This window comes from Furipterus horrens, unplaced genomic scaffold (assembly GCF_987537825.1).
Source record: "Furipterus horrens unplaced genomic scaffold, mFurHor1.1.pri manual_scaffold_1, whole genome shotgun sequence".
NCBI lineage: Eukaryota > Metazoa > Chordata > Mammalia > Chiroptera > Furipteridae > Furipterus > Furipterus horrens.
In genome coordinates this window covers 212,420,754-212,438,823 of record NW_028327171.1, presented here as the reverse complement: position 1 = coordinate 212,438,823, position 18,070 = coordinate 212,420,754, and the positions used below count along the sequence as shown (strand labels likewise).

The 18,070-nt window shown below is 42.5% G+C and overlaps 1 protein-coding gene across 1 annotated transcript in view; it reads right to left on the bottom strand.

The window, feature by feature from the left end:
• LOC150022759 (nuclear body protein SP140-like protein) overlaps positions 1–17,666 on the bottom strand; it is a 36,493-nt gene extending 18,827 nt beyond the window's left edge. The window contains exons 1-7 of the mRNA XM_090288451.1: positions 17,507–17,666; positions 12,081–12,246; positions 11,082–11,250; positions 8,702–8,758; positions 5,267–5,350; positions 4,406–4,471; positions 3,047–3,106 (exon numbers count right to left, since the gene is read on the bottom strand). Coding sequence (XP_090144577.1) covers positions 3,047–3,106; positions 4,406–4,471; positions 5,267–5,350; positions 8,702–8,758; positions 11,082–11,250; positions 12,081–12,246; positions 17,507–17,538 — 634 coding nt within the window. The 5' untranslated portion in view covers positions 17,539–17,666. The remainder of the gene's footprint in view (positions 1–3,046; positions 3,107–4,405; positions 4,472–5,266; positions 5,351–8,701; positions 8,759–11,081; positions 11,251–12,080; positions 12,247–17,506) is intronic.
• Between the last annotated feature and the right edge of the window lie 404 nt (positions 17,667–18,070).

Here is an 18,070-nt window from a genome sequence, read left to right as displayed (position 1 = left end):
ATTCTCTGAGGCCTAGGAAGGGTCTGGAATTCTCTGTATTGGTACTGGCCATATAATCTGAAAGGAAAATTGAGGTTTCCCAGAGAAAGTTAAGAAAACTTCACATGTAGGAAAGTGAACAAAAGAAAGTATAAGGCATGGAAATGCAATTTTGGGAATATTAGAAGGACAAGGATTTTCCTTCACACTGTATATTTTTCTCCTTACCTGATCCCTCCAGAATTTGGCAATTTAAAGGAGTAAGTAATTACATTAGGTTTCTTTGCATAAAACTAAAAAGACCAGTTGTTAATAAAGGTATTGTTAACCAAGACTTTTGACTGGAGTGACATGCCTGAAGGAGGCATGCTTAGGCTCTGGTTGTTACCAGAAAGCCCTGAGGAACTGGACTTGACTTTTGAAGCTAAGGAAAGCCCAGAAGGAAAAAGGCCTGACACCTTGGTTGGTTGTGCGGTTCATGGCAGTCTTTCCAGGGAAGGAACGAAGGTTGCTTTCCTGAAAGATGGCTAGAAAGAACCTTAAGGCACAATGGAAAACTCAGAGGACTTGGGAAAGCAGGTGTTTACAGGCAAGGCTGAATGGCAGGTGTGTGGCTCAGCTTCTGTGCCCTAATGGGCAAACTAAAAGTCAACATGAAGGTTCCTTGCGTAAGTTCCAGCATAGTAGACTTAAAGATCATATGTGATCAATCACTGCTCTTGTTGTGTTTATGCAAATGAACAGGCTAAATTAAAACTGGACTTAATGCAGTCCCTTTACTGGCAAGGAGGGTAATCTTAAGGATAAAAATCGTGACTCAAGGAAAATCGCAATGCTCAGTGCAGCTAACTGTCTATAAAGTTTGTTTTCCATTTGAAAGTTAAACCAAGTCTGTGACATTATAAAGGATGCTTTATTTACAGGCAAGAAGAATGTCAAGTGCCTTGCAACTGGATGTCTTCCCAATAAGACAGTCTCTCAAATTAAGAGACTGGTTTGTGAATTGTGTTGTGTGAATTAACATGTGTGTTCTTTCTGTTTTCATAGGGCATAAGCCTATGATCTCTACCTGAGTAATTATCTGTACATATAGGCCTCACTTAAGAAGCCCATCTGCATTGCCACCTCCTGAGACTCAACGGTTTGGCTGAACTAAGTGGCTGAGTTGGTGAAGTATGGGGTGGTCTGCAGGCTTCACTTTAAAACTGGTTTCTTTTCTGTCCTAATGGCTTGGACAGAAAGGGCCCAGAGGTCTGAGAGGGGGGAAATCCAAAATTTATACCCCTCAGCCCAAGCTAAGTATAGTGGGCAAAAGGGCTTTGGACAGGTGTGACATGCCCTGCACACCTTCCTCCAAAGAAGCCATTTCTTTTTTTCTAATGTGGGACATTGAAAAATTAATTCCTGCCTTTTGTATATAGTGGTTGTAGGTTGAATTGTGTTTTTTAACCCTGTTGCCAAATCTGTTGCCCTCAGAATACGACAAGAATGCCAGCTTGTCCAGCAGTACCAGCCCTTGGAAACCAAGCATGCTGCTACCCAGGAATAGCCAACTGACTTGGACTCTGCAAGATTCTTCCCCATGTGGGAAGGGCACCCTCCCCTACATCCCCACTCTTATTAGGGATTTCTAGACCCAAGGGTAGGTAGGATGACGACCAAGTTCAGCAGGAAGCAGTTAGAGGAGCATGAGACCTTCGCCCATTGTCCTTTATAAGATTATAAAGGGTCTTAGTCTGAAAGGGGGGAAACTGTTACAGAAACAGGGGAGTCCAAAAATCCCCCGAGTTTGCTGCTGGGGGATGGGGAGAAGTAAGCAGCTTTTCAAATGCTTCCACATGCCTGAGGCTGGTGGCTACTGTCTTTCTTATGCAAATGGCTTTAATGCATCCAAAGCCTGAGGCAGATGGGAGGAGTCTTGAACCAGGGGACGGTATGGAAAGCACACAGAGCCTACGTAAGGTTCTGTGAATGGTCAGAACTGTTTGCAACGCCCACTGCGTCAGATGACGCAGTCAGGGATATATAAGCAGCTGCATACATTTTAGCTCGGACTCTCTCTGGCTCTCGCTCCTGCTCTCACTCTGACTCTCTCGCTCTCTGACTCGGGTTCTCACTCGCGCTCTGGCTCTGGCACTCAGACTCTCTCTGGCTCTCGCTCGTGCTCTCACTCTGGGACTCTCGCTCTCTGACTCGGTTCTCACTCACGCTCTGGCTCTGGCGCTCTCTCTCTCTGGCGCGCTCGCGCGCTCGCTCTCGCGCTCTCTCGTGTGCTCCCTCCACGTGGCTTGGTGAAGGGGCCTTCTCCATGTGGCTTGGAGAAGGGGTCTCCAGGCTGCTTTAAGAGGCTCTCGCCATGTGGTTTTGAGAAGGAGAGGAGATCCGCGCGGTTTGCAGGAAGAAGGCAGTTTGCAAGGAGGCTGAGAATCCAGGTGGTTCTGCATTGAGAGCTGGAGGGCACCACAGCACAGAAAGGACCTCCCCAATCAGATTGAATGATTGGCAGCTGCTGGTAAAGCTGAACTGTGTTTGGAAAGTAGGGAAACGGTTTCTCTGACTTTCCTAAAACTAGCCTGGTTTGGAAGGGGGGGAGGCAAGGATATGTGTTTGTGGGTATTTTAAAGAGCGTAAGACTTAATAACAGAAATCCGCAAATAACTAAATCTATATAACTGTTAAATAAACAATTCTTTTTCTTTTCACCAAACTCTGGTATTGAGAGTTATAATTTTGGCGGCGGGCAATCAGGCCCCTAACTAAAGAGCCCGTGGGTTTGTTTTCAACTGGAGCAGTCCAGGGGTTCTGTAACAATTATCCTTGGTGGCATCCAAAAATCCAGGATAATCTCCCTTCTCAAGGTCCCTAGCTTTAGTATAGCTATAAAATTCCTGTGGCCATGGAAGAAAATACATTATAGGTTCCAGACATTAGGGTATGAACATATTGAGAGACCATCATATTATTATCAGTTATTTTTTATTATCACTTATTATTGTAAGTAATAATAAAAAACTCTGGCATTACAAAAACTCATTATAACATCACAATCAAGTAAAATCTTATTCACTCTTTCTTCTTTTCCTCTTGAGTTTTCCCAAAGTAGAGGTGCTTCCAGGATCCACAGTAGCTAGAGAGCGAGGTTGATGTAAGAAAAAATACCATATGGTATTACCTAAAATTGGAAACTAAAGAACAACACAAACAAAGGAACTAAATAGAACAAAGAGCAGAATAGCAGTCAATAGGGGGGAGGGGAGAGGGAGAGAAGGGGGATAAGGGAAGGGATTAGTCAAAGAACCCATATAAAAGACTTATGGACACGGACAACGGGGAGGGATATGATTGCGGGAGAGGGGGTGGGTTGGGTGGGGGAGAGAAATTAGGGGAAAAGGAGACAACTATAACTGAAAAACCAAAAAAAAAAAAAAAAAAAAAGAAACAAATTAATAACTAAAAATTGCCAACCCTAGGGTGATTCATACTGCAGAAGACTTGAGTTTTTTAAGACGTTTGGGTTATCATTTTTCACTTCCTTTGAAAGAAACTAAAAATATTCTGAATTGAAAAGTAGCAGTCCCAGAGGGGCCCTGGGTCTTCCTTTATTTTCTAGATGGGAATTTGAAAAACACTCTTAAATACCTATGGACTTCAACCTACTCAGGAACAGAAACAGTTATGCTATCCTGTCTAGGTCTTAAGATTTGTGTGTGTGTGTGTGTGTGTGTGTGTGTGGAGACTTAAATAACATTTTATGTGCAAAGGTTGTAGGACCACCTATACAAATTAGTGGCATGTGGAGGATGTCTATCAAAAATATGCGCTGGGTTAAGAGCAGTTGATCTGAAGTCTCCCCTACTGACAATTAAATGGCAGGATCAGCTGCCTTTGAGGTCTTTCTAAGGTTCTGACAAGTGACACTATTAGCTGCTAGCAGAAGTACACACTCTTTCTTTGTATTCCATAGATTTTCAGGTGGGACAGGGATGGAAATCACTGCATAGACACAGTGTATTACTAATATACTAACACAGTAAACTAGATACTGTCATTTTAAGAGTGTACATGTATTTCTACTACATCACCCATGTATAATCAATGGGACCCATCCTGCATTCCAATTTTATTTAGGTAAAAATTGGCCACACTCCAATCTCTCTTCAAATAACAACTCCATCATTCTCCCAGCTTTTCCGCGCTCATCTTCCTTCACTGCTTAAGTCTCTAGAGAAAAGCAACTAGAAGCTGAGCCTAATCTATGCATGTATGTGAGTGTGGATGGATGAATGGACGGACAGACAGATGGGTGGATAAGTAGCTGGCTGGGTGGATGGGGGAATAGGAAAGGAGGTAAAAGAATTGGTCTTTTTCTATGTTGACAGGAAAGTAAAGCTTCAATTAGATAACGGGTCATTTCAACTCTAATTACCTTCTCCATCAGAAGGCAGTAAGTTGGGCATTTCTTCAGATTCTCCGCCTCCATCCACTTGTAGATCTATGAGTCCCAAGGACAATGAAAAGAGAACAAGACCATGATGAACAATTGAGAGTGACCCGAACCCTACCTGGATGTGGTCATGTTCAGACTATCAGAACTCTGGTGTTTAGAGTGTAGAAGCACCGCTCCTTGGGAATAAAAGTATGTTGCACCCAACAAGCTTTGCTCTGCACCACTGAGCACCTTGTTAGGCCCTCTTCCCCTTTCTCCTTCTCTCTCTTCATTTTTATCCCCCTGACCCAATTTCTACACGTTGCTGCATCTGCACATGAAGCTATTTGTGGATTTCTTTGACTATGACTTTCTATCCCAGGTTTCTACCACTCTGCATTTGTCTTTTTCTTCTCCATGACATTCTTTACCTTTCTGCTCCGTTGTCTTTCTATTTATCCTCTCAACTCACTTTCTCTTTGTCTTTCCTGTACATAGTATGTCATTGTTCCCATGCAATTCCTGGAGAGTAAGTTTAAAATTATCTCTCTCTTTCCATACTCCAAACTGGTAGTAGTTAGATTCCATAAACTTTTAGATAAAATTGGGCCTCATTAAAACAACTCTATTTGGTGCCCCAATCTATATTTTTATTATTTTGTGCTCTTAAATTCTTCTCCCAGGTGACCCTTCATTAAGATGCTTAGCCCTCCTTTCCCACTTGCCTCTACATACCCAGAGAAAGCAACCAGAGAAGAAGAGGAAAAGTGTGAATTTATGCTGGAGGGAAGGAAGGGAAGCTTCCCTTACATACAGACAAACAAATTTAGTGAGGTATTTTGTCATTTAAATCATGATTACCTCCCCCATCATCTAGTAGCAGTTCGGGCATCTCTTCGGAATCATCTCCACCAATGCTTTGGAGAGCTTCGTGCTCACAGGAAACTGAAGAGAAACAGGGAAATGACCAACCAGTCATGGCGACCAGGAAAGAGACTCGGGAAGTTCATGCAGAATTCTGTGTTCAGTGTTCTATGTTCTAAGTACAGTGTCTTTTGGAGCTTCTCTTTCTCTTGGTGTGTTTCTCTCTTCTGTGTTCCTACAACTTTGTCCCCTGCTTTCTGTGGTACCACTTTCTCTGCCATTGTTTGTCTCTCTAGTGTTCTTTCTAACTTTCTAAGAAAAAGCCTCTCTGATACAGTCTACTTTAAACAGGATTTAACCAGAGTGGAGGTCGACTTGGAGGTCAACCGGAGAATCGCCAGGGCAGCCACAGTTATGGCCAGACTGAACCGGCGAGCGTGGAACAATTCCAGCCTCACTGAGAAAACCAGACTGCGCATCTACCAAGCCTGCGTACTCAGCACTCTCCTCTATGGCAGCGAGACGTGGACCACCTACGCAAGGCACGAAAGGAAACTCAACAGCTTCCACATGAGGTGCCTGCGACGCGTCCTGCATGTCGCCTGGCAGGATAAGGTCCCCAACACCGAGGTGCTGAAGCGAGCCAATATGAGCAGTTTGCATGCAGTTCTCAGCGAGAGACGCCTCAGGTGGCTCGGCCATGTCAAAAGAATGGATGCAGGCCGTATCCCCAAAGACCTCCTCTACGGCGAGCTAGCAGAAGGCAAGAGGATGACAGGGCGCCCAAAACTGCGGTTCAAAGACATCTGCAAAAAGGACATGACACAATGCTCCATCAATCTCAACACATGGGAAGTTCAAGCAGACGACCGCCTAGCCTGGAGGCTCGCGGTCAGGCAAGGTACGTCACGCGCGGAGGCTGCGCGCAACGAGGAGGTGGTCCAGAAAAGATCGAGGCGGAAGCAGCGTCAGCAGCAGCAACAACAGCCATCTGCCTTCACCTGTACCAAGTGCGGCAGGGATTGTCACTCCCGAATCGGACTGCACAGCCATTCTCGGCGGTGCAGATAGACTCTCGGGAAGCTACGCCATCGTCTCTCGAGACGGACGGCTGCCGACGACGAACCAGAGTGGAGAGGGTAATTGGAGGGCAGTGGAACGTGAACACTGTACTGAAAAGGCATATAAAAAGGCTTGGAAATGAAAGAGACATTTAACCATTAAAATTATTGGGGCCCTGGCTGGTGTGACTCCGTGGATTGCGTGCTGGCCTGTGAAATGGAAGACTGCAGGTGCGATTCCCTGTTAGAGCACATGCCTGGGTTGCAGGCCAGGTCCCCAGTAGGGAGTGCGTGAGAGACAACCAATCGATGTTTCTCATGCACATGTTTCTCTCCCTCTCTTTCTCTTTCCCTTCCCCTCTTTCTAAAAATAAAGAAAGAAAATCATTAAAAAAGAAAGAAAAAAAAAGAGAAAAGACCCTATGTGATAGTAAAGAATTTGACTTTGCTTAAAGAACCATCTAGCATTGTCCTGGCTCTTGGGGGTAACTTCAAAGCACTTGGAAATGCCTAAGTGATGGGAGTGCCTTTGTCACTCATAGTGAGCTCCTCGGACCACACCTGGTCATTCATATTAATGAGATGAGGCAGGTTGGAGCCAGCCATACCAGAAAGATTAACCAGGTGATGGGCATAGGCACTAGAGATTCAAGTCAACCACAACTCAATCAATCCTACCAATAAAAACACCAAAGCTTGGGGGAGCTTCCTGACGTGATAATATGCATGGAATACTGTTGGCAACATGCTGTGTACATTGTTACACATCGGTGTCAGGAGGGTATTGCATCCTGAGAATAAGGGCAGCTTTGAGGTTGGAACCCTTTGGCCGCCTCCCAGACTCTGCCCTGTGCGTCTTTGGCTAACTTTACGGTATCTATCTTTTTCCTATAACACATGTAACTGTGAGTAAAAAAAAAATATTTGGAACATATCCACCATGCCAGAAAGTTTCCTTGTTCTTTGTGTTCCAGTCAGTTTCTACTGTAAGCAACCACTGTTCTGATTTCTGTCACCACTAGTCAGCTTTTCCTTTCAGATACAGTACTTGTCTGTCCTGGGACTCAGAGAGACAGGGTCACTCAGCATGGACTCTTGTGACTGGCTTCTTTTTAAGATTTTATTTATTTATTTTTAAAGAGAAGGGAAGGGAGGGAGAAAGAGAGGGAGAGAAACGTCGATGTGTGGTTGCCTCTCATATGCACTCAAGTGGGGACTTGGCTAGCAACCCAGGCATGTGCCTTGACTGGGAATTGAACCAGTGACCCTTTGGTTATCAAGCCAGCACTCAATCCACTGAGCCACACCACCCAGGGCAATTAATCCCTTTTTATTGCTGATTGGTATTCTAAGTATATCATAGTTTGTTTATTTATTCTCCTATTCATAAACATTTGTTTCACATTTTAGCTATTAAGAAAAAAGCTGCTCAAACATTCCTGTACAAATCTTTGTGTGCACATACAATTTCATTTCTCATGCTTAGGAGTGGATTGGCTGAGCCATAAGTTTGGCTAAGTCCATAAGACTCTGCTAAACAGTTATCCCAAGTGATTGTATCACTTTACATTCCTACCAGGATACACGAGTTATAGTCACTTTGCAAGAGATCACAATTTTCAGTCTTATGTGTTATAATTCAATGATGGATCATTGGCAATAATATAAATGAGAGGATGATTGAAAAGTTAGAATTGGTGACTATTGGTTACAACTGTCCACAGGTCACATGTGAGCACTAAACGAGTTGATCTGCATGACGCGCTGACCTTACGCCTAGCGCAGCATAAAAGTTCCGTGTTGTTACGCGCGTCCTTGTTAAAATTACCACTGCCCTTCATTCTCTTTGCCCCTTTTTGCTCCTTTTTTTCCCTCTCTTCTTTTCTGCACAGCACCACCCCTTCCTCAGTCTCTTCTACACACAATTCCTACTCACTCTCTTCCTCTCTTTTCCTGTATTATAAGTAATATTTACAATATCTCTTTCTTTAGACATACCGAAGGCTTCCTTTCTGAACTTCTTACAAAGGACCAAACCCTTACTCCCTCACAGGTCCACTGAATTTCTAACTCACAAATACTGCGGTCAGTTCTCTCCTGAATGCTGCCATATGGTCCTAGTAAGATTTTCTCCCTTGGGTGTATGTATGTTCCAACTTCTTGGGTGTTACCTCTGTCTGAAGATATTCTTGGATTCCACATCTTGTTGGTTCACTGGGAACCCATACAACACACCACTGCTCTGGCTTCCCATCCCCTTCTGCATCCCTTCCCCAGACTACATTCTCCACGCAGGACCTCAGTCTCCTGACCTCTGATCGCCTTTTGTCTTAGTAGATGAGAAAACAAGTTTCTATCAAGTCATAATTACCTTGTTCATAGCTCTGTTGGGAGGTGGGCATCTCCTTTGCCTTCTTATCATCAATAGCTTGGAAATGGAAGTTGTCAGGAATCACCGAGAAGAGGAAGGAAAAGGCGATTAGCGGTCTCAGGCAATGACCAGGAGCTGCATCTCACAATGACACATCCAGGTACATGCTGGACTCCAGAACTTCCGAGGGAAAACGTCTAGCCCTCGGGGAATCCTGGAATTTTGTGGGTCCCACATCACCTGTGACATGATGTCACTCCCAGAATCCTATAGCTGTTCTACACAGGGATGTACCTCTCAAGATTTAAAAATGATGGACAGCAGATAAGTTGTAAATCATGATTAAACCTCTTCAAAATGATCATAGAACAGAGAAAGCTAATTTCAAATAAATAATATACGTGGAATGTGTTTTGTAAATTCTACATGTAACAGGAATAGAGAAGAAGCACAGAGATCTGATTTTTTCAGCAGAAAGATAATGTTTATAGAAAAATATATCTACATTTAAAAAAGGAAGTCCCAACATCTTGAAGGAAGGAGAATTTTTTAAAAGAAAGGGAAGAAGGGAGGAAAGCAGGAAGGGAGGGAGGAAGGGAGGGAGGAAGGGAGGGAGGAAGGGAGGGAGGAAGGGAAGGAGGAGATCTTGGGTCAGAGAAAATGATCTGGTAACAAAGAGACACAAAGCTAAAGAGAAACTAGAATGTTCTCAGGGTGGAATGGGTAGGAGGGATCCAGGAAACAAAGGAATGACACTTCCTCTAAGGTATAAGCAGGAATGAATATTTTCTGAGAGGCACAACCAGGAAGCGAATATGCCACAGCCGTACCAGTCACTCAGGAAGTGGTAACGAGAAGTTCAGGAAACCAGCCCAGGCCACCTCATTTCACAGCCACATGTCAAAGTGACTCAGAAAACATGTAAAAAAGCAAGACTCCCAAGACATCAGAAAAACACCCAAGAAATACAGAAAGCTGCCAGCCTAGAAGAACAGGTAACTGACCAGACTTTCTGGGTGCAAATCCCGCTGAGGGGTCAGGGCACTGGTGGCAGATGAGGGTAGAAGGACCTATCAGAACAACAGATGCATTTGCCACACTGAGGACACGTTGACTTCACGTCCAGGTAAAGTCTGGAGGACGACATGATGTGTAAATGCTGTGTGGGTCAGCAGTCTAGAGAACATAAGGGGGGTCCCCAAACACAAGCATTTCAAAAATGAGGGGTCTTCTTCACACCTGTGTGCCGCCCTTCTAAAAGCTCATCTTTAGGCTGCTGACCCTCAGTGCTCACGGACGGCAGGGTCTAGAAGTTACCAGCAGCAACCTCCCTTGGGGACAGGTGGGCAGCTGCACTGGGTCAGACAGTGAGCAGTGCAGTCCCCGCCCCCAACCCTGGCAGTGGCAATGAGCCTAAGGGGTAGATTGTCCCCTCTAGGGAGCCCCAGAAACTTCTACGTGTGATGTGGGTGCTGGGGCCAAGGTAGGGGTGCCCAACAGTCAGTCCATAGAGACAATCAGAATCCGTAATATGTAGGTAGTAAAGGAAACTTCCATCCCATTTGTACCCACAGCCCAGGGACGTCCATTAAATTTGTGACAAGTATATTTGACTTCTTTATTCCCTTCTCTGACTTAGATGTATCATAGTGTAGGGATGAGATGGCTCCTATTATAATCAAGATTCTGCTTTCACAAACCAACCCATCCCGTTCTTTACAATGACTTATTTTACTTTTTCTCTGTTTAAAAAAATCTTTAATGCTTCTTTATTTCCCAAGTAATGAAGTTTATTACAATTTCAATTTCCTTGGCACAGGGTGCTAGACCCTCAAAAATTCCTCTGAACATCCCTCTTCAGAGTTAGCTCCTTAGCACTCTCACCCATGCCCTATTTTTAAACCACAGAATCCTTCAATCCAGTTTCTTCGGCATTCTGTAGCTTTTGCCGTCTGCCCCTCCCAAGTTCATGGCTGTGTGCTGATGGTCTCTTGTGACTCTTCACTCTTTGTTTGGAGAAGTAACTTAGCACAACACTGACCTTAATAACACATTTTCTAATGCAATGAAACCTTCTCATTTTTAACCATTTCTGCAAATATCAGAGAGGGCTTTCTTCTCGGCTGCAAAAGAGCATAATTCAAGTCTTCCCCGCCAAAAAGTAAAGACTCAAACTCTATGATTCTTGGCACCAAATTCAGGCCCTGGTTGAGGAATCATTTGTGGGATTGCTTGGTTAATCTTACATACACTGTCTTATCTCATGCCTGCCATGTAGTGTTCACTCAAAAGAACTGTAAAATATTAATGAAGAGTGAATGAATGAATCAGTGAATGAAATGGACTCGAATCCCCAAATGTCATTCAAAGTTATAATTACCATTTTGGAAGCTTCTGCAAACCTCAAGTAAATCAGGATAGGCCTTCAGGTTAACCTTGCTGAACAATGCCTCCAGAACTCTGTTGTCAAAAGTCTTCTCCAGTTCACTGAGAACATTATATGCCACTGCATCCACGGGGACCAGATTTCTACAAGCTTCTTGAAAATGCTTTAAAAAATGAACGGACAATTTTGTAGCTATGCGTTAATGAGTTATAGAATTTCGGATTATAAATAGATCATTTGTTCTCTTGCAAAATGCTACAATGTTAAATATATTTAAATGACCCCGTAAATATTCTCCATCAGAAAAAGACTTCGTTGGTGAACCCGACTCTTTGACATTGATGTACACTTGAGAGAGCTAGTTTGAAAAATAAAAGGAGGTTCAAAGTTGGATATTGTGCGGGGGCTCCAAGAGTCTGGCCAAGATACTTTGGGAGTGGTCTGACTGGGAATGAGCGGCCATTTGGGTGATCAGATAATACCCCACTGCCCTCCACCCAGGACTGATCTGGCCTGAAGTCCCAGGAAACCAGACGACCACTCTCCCGCTGCTGTGGACCCGGCCAAAGGACAACAAACATTCACAAATAGAAGACTTGTCCTCAGTATCCTTAGGAAGACCCACCGCTAAGCTTTAGTTGCATTAGAGGGCTCCAGGGATGTCCAAAGAACAAGAAACAATTCCCTGTGAGTTTCAATAATCTCAGGTTCAAGTGCGTAAAATAAGAGGGCTTTGTAATGAACTGTTCCCGCACTCACTTACTGACGGGAATTATAGTTGTCTGTGTTGCACTGTATGGCGAATCCTAGGGTGCTCTGTACCTACGGAGCCTTCCCATTTCCAGTCCTGCCACATCCCCGTCCCCATGCTACTCCCGTCACCTCCAAAAGTATAGGACCGTGAAGGTCCGCATTCACAGGGGTGCGCTGCCCCCTGAAGTTTGAATAATACAGCGAGGGGTTGTTTACCAGAAGGAAAGTCTTCTCACTCACTTCGTACATCTGCTCAGACAGGAAGCCACGGTCTCGGAGGCCCATAAAAAAGGGAAATGGCTTCGTTATCGCGCTTGCAATCTCTACCTTATTTTCTTTGAAGAGCTTGAAAATGTGCTCATGGAAAAACTCCTGCTCCTCTGGGTTCTGGTCCCCAGGGAGCATCCTGAGAAACAAAGACACAGCGTGAACATAGGCGCCGGGTTTCTAAGAGGCTTGTGGAGGCCGCAAGATTGTAGACGTGAAAGATAGTCCGTGGAGGACCAACACATGGTAAATAGTGTTCTTGTGGGGAGACCAGAATAAATGGGATTTGTTTATTTAGAGAATTAATCAAGGCTGTAATAGAAGGAAAACTGAGCTAAAGAAATACTTGTACATAGAAGTGGAAGAACTCACCCTGTGCTAATCAAAACTACTGTAAAAAGACTTGCCTGAACCCTCTAGGGAAAACACTGAATTTTTTAAGGTTAAAATCTTTACAGGAATTGATATGATATTATGATGATGGTTAATTTCATGTTTAGGGACCAGGTTAACATTTAAGTTGGTAAACTTTGAGTAAGCAGTCTGCCCTCTATCATGAGGGTAGGCCTCATCCAATCAGATGAAACCATGAATAGAACCAAAAGACCAGCCTCCTCTAGGAAGAAGAAATCCTCCAGCAAACTGCTTTCGGACTGGGTGCACCGTCAGCTCTTTGGGGTGTCCAGCCTGCCGACCCGCGCTGTTGATCTTGGATTCGCCAGCCTCCATTTTGTGTGAGCCAGTTTCTCGGAATACCTATTTCAGACCTCTCTCCCTGGGATTGTGCATGAGCCTTTCAGAGATCACCAAAGTAAAACCTCTTTTCATAGTAATACAAAGATATATCTGCCCTTCTTGTCTCTCATTCTCTGACAAATGTACAGGATTCCCTCACTGATTGTGGGTATTACATTCCAGACCCCCCAGCGAAGTAGGAACCCTACATTTATTCTACACTCTTAAACCTACGTCACTTTAACAACATACGTATAAAGTACCGCTAAATCCCGCGATATAGCGAAAAATCTGCGATAGATAATTAAATATAATATTTTTAAAATCCTGTGATACAGTGAGGCCGCGATAAGTGAACTGCAATATAGTGAGGGGCTCCTGGGTAGTGAAATTTTCCAGAGGATACATGGCCTGTGGTATCACAACAAACTGAATGCAGAAGCAGAGCACAATCTACCTGTCTTTTACTGAACCAGCTACTAAAAGGATCGCAAAAGGGTAAAGCACGGCAATCTTCTTAAAACAATTTACTTTATTTTGAAAAGCACGGTTATTTTTCATAAAATGTCACTTATGTTAGCAGATAATGAGTTCGTTATTATGTTTTGAATGAATAAATAAATAGGCTTAAATGTTCAAAATTTTCATTCCTATGTGGTAAATATCAATAGACACAATCCACGTGAACAAAAGCTAGCTCTTTGGGGCTCTCGGGGATATGGAAGTATATACATATATATATACAGGGGTCCTGAATCCAAAAAATTTGAAAAGCATGGTTCTAGAAAGAGAGACTATAATAGTAAAATTATAATAATGTTAATGTAGAACAACAAATTATATTAAAATCTTTAACTGAATGGGGCAATTTAAAAACTCAGCTAAAAATTTTTAAAAAGTAAAAACTCAGTTAAATGACTTATTTCAAAGACAGGAAACTCAAATGACATGGTTTCACCTTTGATGCTATCAGTTAGAGAAATATATGTCAGAGAATTAATTAGAAAGCCTCAGGGTAACAACTAGAGCCAAAATGAGACCATAAATCCTACAAAAAATAAAAGTAGAAAAATATAGTCTGTTATTTGTAATCTGAGAAGAAAAAATAAAAGAGGATTAAGATATAAAAAGGGCAGCCCTGGCTAGTGTGGCTCCAGCCTGCGGACTGAAAATTCTCCAGTTCGCTTCCCAGTCAGGGCACAGGCCTGCGTTGTGGGCTGGGTCCCCAGTTGCGGGTGCACAACAGGCAACCACACATCGATGTTTCGCTCCCTCTCTTTCTTCCTCCCTTCCCTTGTCTCTAAAAATAAATAAATAAAAACTTTTTAAAAGATGCAACAAAAACCAACTGACATTAAAAATGTTAAACTTAAAAAGATGGGCAAGTTACATTAGACAAATGCAAACAAGATAGAAAGCAAAATTCACAATATTTGCATTTTCAAAGTAAAATTTAAGACAACTAGACAAGTTTTTAATGGTGATTGAAAACCACGTTACATCCTATCCTTAACTCCTAAAGTATTATTTAAAATATATAGATAGATATAGATATACAGAATATTAAGTTTAACAAATTAGCAAAATATATTTAGTAATGACTCCTGGTCTTAAACACACAAGAACACATCAAGTATTTGGCTTGGAATTAATCTAAATAAATAATAAGGAGAAAATAAATAGTCATGTGTCCTTCCTGGCTATATGATCATATTATAACAAGATTAAACTTTAGAACAAAAAGAAAGTTTTGCTGAAGAAAAAGCCCAAACTTATGGAGATTTTAAAAGTTCACTAGAGTTTCGGTTTCAGTCCTAACATGCAAATACATTAGAAGTCCTCACTTTTATTCTTACAGAAAGAAACAGCTGCACAAACTAAAAACCAAGGATTCTTCATGTACCTAGAAGAAACTTGAGGTCACGAGACAAACTGCCACCCCAAAATCTGTATTCATAAGCAAATTTGGAGAGCCACAGATAAGATCAGCCACTTGCAACAAAAGTCACTAGATCCATAGGCCAGAAGGAACCCTCTGATCTAAGTCTGATGACCCGCTGGAGGCTGACTGCTGACCTGCATGACAGTGAGAAACTTTTGTGGGATTTTCCCCCAGGAACCTCACCAGGTACTCCCGGTAAAGAGCCAAGATAAACCCCTGGTGCTTCTGGCAGGGGGATGCAAAAACAAAACCTTTTGAAACAAGCAGAGCAGTCTTCATTGAAGAAAAAAGAAAAAAAAAAGGCCTATTCTCCAGGAAAAACACTTGACCTAAGACTTAGCTGAACTAGGGGAAGAGGAATTACCAAAATCCAGACCCTTCTAGACTTTTAGTCTCATCCAGTGATGCAGGGAGAGGTAGCTATGAATCCATTCTAAAAGGTACAGTCCAGGGACACAGTTTCACAAAAAGGCTGCGATTTAATCATAAGATTATAGAATGCCTTCCCTCTCCAATGCCTCAGCGCTACACCAACATGGCCCCAATAAATAACGGTGGATTAAGTGTGTTGTTTAATCTCCAAGTATTTGGGGATTTTGCATCTATCTTTCTGTTATTTCTACTTTAATTCTGTTACCATATGAGAACATACTTCTTATTGGGTTGACCAAAAAGTCCGTTACATTTTTTTCCATACAACGGCTCTAGTAGTACTTGTCTTTAACGTCATTCAAAAACAATTTCTTTTAGATTGCATTGTGACAGCTGTCATATCTGCATGTACTTGAAAAAAACTTATCAAAATAGGTGAATTTTTGTGCAGCCATTTTACTATTGAAAATGAAAGAAAACACACATCATTTTCAGTGTATTATGCTTTATTATTTCAAGAAAGGTAAAAACACAATTGAAGCACAAAAAAAGATTTGTGCAGTGTATGGAGAAGGTACTGTGACTGATTGGATGTGTCAAAAGTGGTTTGTGATATTTCTTCATACTATTGACATTGTGGCCAAAGAATTCTTTGCTGTAGGGTTATCTCATGCACTGGAAAATGTTTAGCAGCACTTCTGGCCTCTACCCACTAGAAGCCAATAGCAGGAGAGAGCCAACATACTAAAAATATCCAAATCAACAAAATTATTGGTGAAAATGAAAAATGTGTATTTTATTTTATGGAAAAAAATAACAAAATTTTTGGCCAGCCCAATAAGAAGTATGTTCTCATATGGTAACAGAATTAAAGTAGAAATAACAGAAAGATAGATGCAAAATCCCCAAATACTTGGAGATTAAACAACACACTTCTAAGATCAAAAAAGTATTCTCAAGAGAACCTTAAAAATATTTTTAACTAAAAAATGGAAATGCAGCTTATCAAAACCTATTGGATACAACAAAAGCTGTGCTTTGAAGAAAATGTATAGCATTAAAATGCATATGTTAGAAAAGAAGCAAGATCTAAATCAATAATCTAGGCTACCATCTAAGGACACTAGAGAAAAAAAGAGAAATATAAGCTTAACACAAACATTAGAAATCATAACAGTTAGAATAGAACTCAATGAAATTGAAAATGGAAAAACATTAGAGAAAATCAATGAAACCAAAGGTGATATTATGGGAAAAAAAAAGTCAATAAAGTTGACAAACTCTTAGTTAGGCTAACAAAGGAAAAAGAGAAGACAAATTACTAATATCAGAAACAAAAAGAAGTCACTCTTTATCCCATGAACATTGAAAGAATAATAAAGAAATAATACTATGGATAACTGTATGCATGATAAAAAATGAAATGAACAAATTTCTTAAAAGACACAAACTACCAAAACTCAACAAAGAAAAATAGAGCTTCTAAATAGGCCTATATCTGTTAAAGGAATTGAATCAATAATTAATAGCCCCTCCCCAAAAGAAAGCACCAGGCCCAGATGCTATCACTAGTTAATTCTACCAAATCCTTTCAACTGTATTCACTTTCAGAAGATAGAATGTCCTAATTCATTCTATGAGGTCAACATTACCCCCACCCTTACAGCTGCCTTCTTGGAGACCAGCTAGTGCCAGAAATAGCCCCAGCTCAGAATCTAGGGTTGTACATTGTTTTAATTTTTACCAACAAGACTTATATTGATGTATTTTTCTTGCATTTGTAAAAGACAATTTGGATCTTTCTCAAACCAGATGAGTAACACATCCCAGAGTTTAAAAAAGCAATGTTCATTTTCCACATGGTTGTGCTAGTCTTTGTTGGGTCCCCCATTTTCACTTCCTCTTATCAGGTATCAGAGGCACTGAACTGACTCTCGGGCTCTGAATAAAATGGGTTCCCAACTATGAGGAACCTGGGAAAAGTTTGACAATAGTCAGGTATTTGATTTGGATGTTAATTTTTCTGAAAAGACCTTTTCTGGACAGAGTCACCTTCGGTGGAGATAAGGGAGGCCTGGGAGAAAGGTGGGCATTTCAGGGCGTGAGAGATCACTGAGCTCTGCATCAAGGCCCAGCTGCATGGCTGGTCTAAGGAAACACGGTTGAGTGAGTCCTGCAGCCTTGGATTTCCCCACTTTAATTTACAAAACCTGATGTGCTCCTTACGCTGCGTTGATTTGCAGTCTCAGTCTGTTGTGCACCTGCGGAGGGAGGCCAGGTAGACAGAAAGAACGAGGGTGAACGCCGACCTTACCAGAAATGAAGGGCACGAAAGGAAGCCGGGACTGACCTGTGGGTGAGATCATTGTCTCCACCCGCCATCTCCTGCTGCTGGCCCAGGACCTCGCTTGCTCAGACTATCCCTGCCTCTCTGCCTTCTTCCTTCCCAGAGTTCTAATGAGGACGAGGACAGTTATCCACTGAAGGCTCCTTCAGGCGTGACAAAGAAAAGTAAAATGGCTGATCAGTGTGACGCATCTGTCCCTCCCCTAACCGCCAAGGCGGTTCTCAGCCCCGGGAGGAAGAGGCTAGACAGAGGCACAAGACCGGAAAGTTGGCGGGGAAGTCTAATTAACTCAAAGGAGTCAAAGCTGTTTGAGGTGAGGCCGTACTGCTGTATGGGGATGAAGTGAACTTCACATTTGCCTCTTCCCCTTGCTGAGATGGGGAGAGAAGGAAAAGGGAACGTGCCACGTTGCAGACCTTCTCTCAGCTCTACGGGCTGGCTAGGCACAGTGGCGCGCCTCGGACTGGACAAGGTAGGCCCAGTGTTTGAACGTGGGCCAGGGGACGGCCCAAATGCTCAGCCTTATAAAGTGAGGAAGATGCTCTTCAAGTTTCCGGAAGGCAGCCC